Source organism: Saccostrea echinata, unplaced genomic scaffold, assembly GCF_033153115.1.
Source record: "Saccostrea echinata isolate AGI-Se365-2 ecotype Australia unplaced genomic scaffold, CSIRO_AGI_Sech_v1 ptg000086l, whole genome shotgun sequence".
NCBI classification, from domain to species: Eukaryota; Metazoa; Mollusca; class Bivalvia; order Ostreida; family Ostreidae; genus Saccostrea; species Saccostrea echinata.
The window spans coordinates 3,888,803-3,892,500 of NW_026889835.1; the positions used below are offsets into that span (position 1 = coordinate 3,888,803).

The 3,698-nt window shown below is 36.7% G+C and overlaps 1 protein-coding gene across 1 annotated transcript; it reads right to left on the reverse strand.

Moving 5' to 3' along the window:
• Positions 1 to 425: 425 nt before the first annotated feature.
• LOC133177006 (histone H1-delta-like) lies at positions 426 to 1,214 on the reverse strand. The gene has a single exon (XM_061312086.1). It carries the CDS (start codon positions 1,032 to 1,034, stop codon positions 438 to 440), a length of 597 nt encoding a protein of 198 aa, XP_061168070.1. The 5' UTR covers positions 1,035 to 1,214; the 3' UTR covers positions 426 to 437.
• Between the last annotated feature and the right edge of the window lie 2,484 nt (positions 1,215 to 3,698).

Consider the following 3,698-nt stretch of genomic DNA (forward strand, 5'->3'; position numbering starts at 1 on the left):
TTCAAAATTTCATATACACACTTTCACATCCCCTGTTTATTGTCATTCCCCATTATTAATGTTGTATGTGAGCATAACTTTTTTTTTTTTGGGGGGGGGGGGGGGAGAGGGGGAGATATCATTTTCCAATTTCTTGTACTTTAAAAATATTACTATGATCATATAATTTTACTTTACCCTTAGGCAGTGTTGTATTTCTAATACTTTAATTTTATTGATTTAGAAATCGCAACAAAATTTCCTAATTTTACATTTTCAGCACAGCCTTATTACAATGTGAGACAAAAAGAGAGAGGAGGGGGGGGGGGGGGGACAGAGGCAAACATGCAGGCTTTTCATCAACGACTGTAATTGAAGTATCTTTTCTAAAAATGTGGGTAGCCCTGAAAAGGGCTTTTTTTTTTAAGTAGACAGTCTGTCTGGAATGCAAAGACTGCTTATTTCTTGGCGGCTGCCTTCTTGGGAGTCTTGGTTTTCTTGGCTGCTGCCTTCTTGGGAGTCTTGGCTTTCTTGGGCTTAGCTGCTGCCTTCTTTGGAGACTTGGGGGCTGCCTTTTTCTTGGGGGACTTGGTCTTCTTGGGTCCGGCTGGTTTCTTGGCTGCTGTCTTCTTCTTGGGAGTTTTGGCCTTCTTCTCTCCGGCAGGCTTCTTGGGCTTGGCGGCGGCCTTCTTGGGCTTGGCTGCCTTGGGCTTGGCAACCTTTTTGGCTTTAGGTTTCTTCTCGGTCTTGGGTTTGTCTCCAAGTTTGAAGGAGCCACTAGCGCCAGTACCCTTTGCTTGCTTCAGAGCACCTTTCTTAACACCGTTCTTCAGGGCCATTTTCAGGTGGGCGTTGATAGAGTTTACATCGTTGCCCACTTTGTAGTTGGCCATGATGTACTTGAGAATGGCCTGTCTGGATGAGCCACCGCGTTCTTTCAGAGATGCAACGGCGGCGCTAATCATGTCAATGTACTTAGGATGTGCAGCAGGCACCTTAGGCTTTGCGGCCTTCTTCTTGGCTGGGGACTTTGCTGGTGCAGCAGTATCGGCCATGGCTACTTAGGAGAGTAAAACGACGACTTACTTCTCGGGAACAGTGAACACTGGAATACTTGGGTCACACGCACTTGCTGTTTTTGTTTACACTGAGCGCGGACCGCCTAGAAAACATCCAGTGTGTCGAGACGTACGTGTTTTTGTTCGTGCATGTGTGTTTCAATGTGGGTATTTGCATCCGCGCTGCAGCTCAACGAAGGGTCTCTATCACAAAATATGAGCATAGTCCCAACCTCTACATTCCTCTCTATCATTCTATCTATTTACATTTTTAGATTGTTCTCTTTGTAGTGTTCAAAATCAAGAAAATAGGCCTCCAAACTCGCATGTCTGAATTTCACGTTACGATTCAAGTTGAAAATTTTGCTTGAAAAGACAAATTTCAGTGATGATTTATCTTAAACTTTTCCTAGACACGTTTAAGAATGCCAACTGGATCTCTCCGTCCTGTGAATATCCTCAGTTTGCCCTAAAACTGTGAGAAACCCACACAGACTCTGTATTGTATCATACCTTCCTATTTAGGCAGTATAGAAGTGCAACCGACAGATTGAAAATAATGAAATTTAAACTATTTTTCACAATTAATTTATTTATATTTTGAATTTTTCTGTTTAAATCTGTTTGTTTTGATGTTCGCAGATGACACCGTAATATTCGCTAACTCACCCGAAGAATTACAGTATATGCTTGACGCGTTACATGGATATGTTACCTCGTGGAATTTGACTGTTAACACTGAAAAAACCCCAAAATTTTAGTATTCAGAAAAGGAGGATGCGTAAATTTTTCATGGACATATAACAATGAAATTTTGGAAATTGTCGACTCTTTTAATTACCTAGGATTATATTTAAATTATAACGGTAAATTCAATGGTACGCAAAAGAAATTAGCTGAACAAGGTCAAAAAGCACTATCTGGTTTAAACCGTAATATACAGAAATTTGAATTCAACGTCGAAACCCGATGTCAACTCTTTGATACATATGTTGGAAGTGTTATCTCGTATGGAAGCGAAATCTGGGGTTTTCATAAATCTCCGGAAATTGAAAGACTGCATTTATCCTTTTGTAAAATTACCCTCGGTGTTAGGCGCAATGTATGCAATTATATGATTTATAGAGAATTGGGACGATATCCACTTATTATACAAAGGAAATTGAAAATTATGAAATTCTGGTGTAAATTATTAAAAACAGAAAACTGCATTTAAAAATCTTCTTATGAATACCTGCGATATGATGCAGAAAATGGGTCGGGAACAAGTATAAACTGGGCGCCTGATGTAAAACTTGAACTATTTAGATTGGGTCTGGGAGAATTTTGGATAAAACAGCAAGCAATAAACTTTGCTCATTTTATGCACGTGTATAAAAATAGAATCCTAGATATATACCTCCAAGAGTGCACTGCATTTATGGATAATTCGTCAAAATGCTTTCTATATAAACATATTGTCCAATCTGACTTCTGTAAAATGCAATTCTATTTAACAAAACCTTTTCAGAGTAATTTAAAAAAAAACAAAAAAAAAAAACCATATTTCCCGCATTAGACTTTCGTCTCACTATCTTAACATAGAATGCGGAAGGTACCAAGGCAAAAGTAGAGAGGATAGATTATGCGATGTTTGTAATACACGTGAAATAGAAGACGAATTCCATTTCATTCTTCAATGCCCTAGATATCTTAATTGAAGAAAAAAATATATAAATGAATATTATTACAAATTGCCAAGTACTTTTAAATTAATCCAATTGTTGGGTACCAACCGCATATCTACTTTGGTTGGTTTAGGGAAATATATTCATTATGCCCTAATATTACGTAACGAAGATCAATCAGGTTAACCTAATTTCTATCTGTGTAAGGTTTATATTTTCAGATGTCTGTACATTAAAACATCATTGCTGTATACTGTATTATAACTTTGAATTATGTATTGTACTGCTTATTATATTGTACTTCATTTGTTCAATATATATTATTGTATACTATAAATGAGTGGAACTGTGGGACTGAGGAACACTTGACCAGGGGTTTCACCCCCCAATTTAGGCTCACTGAGAGTCTTAAATTTTGTAATATATGTTATTATATGTTATTTTTGTAAACTGATGGGCTGTATTGCCCAAAGTTATATCCTGAATAAACTAATATACAACAACAACAAACAATGAAACCTTAGTCTCGATATATAATATGTTTGTCTCAGCCAGTGTGTTCCCTTGCGCCTGTCCAAATATTCATATGTACATGATTATTTGCATTTTATTTAAAAATAAATAAATAAATGAAGAATATAGTAGGGGGAAAATGAAAAAAGAAAGAAACAAGGCGTGACGTTTCGTATTTATTATTAATTCATTTTCATTTCAAGATAATGAACAACGTTCTGAGCTATATTCATACAGCAAATATTCAAAGTTTTTAATCTGAGCACATTCAGAGATATATTTTGGACACGTTTGAAATCGAGCTGTAGAACACGGGATAGTTTTCAAAAGACAACATATAGTAATGCAGTAACAACGATCGATTTCCTGGATAGTAAATTTCTATTCTCTATCCGTATAACATCCCTGCGTACATCAAATCTAGCAATTTCCACAGGAAATGAACCATGCATAATTTTGAGGCGTGTTTTTACAATTATAT

Excerpts from the sequence above, each read along its gene's own strand:
- LOC133177006 (XM_061312086.1), bottom strand. The coding sequence starts at position 1,034 with ATGGCCGATACTGCTGCACCAGCAAAGTCCCCAGCCAAGAAGAAGGCC.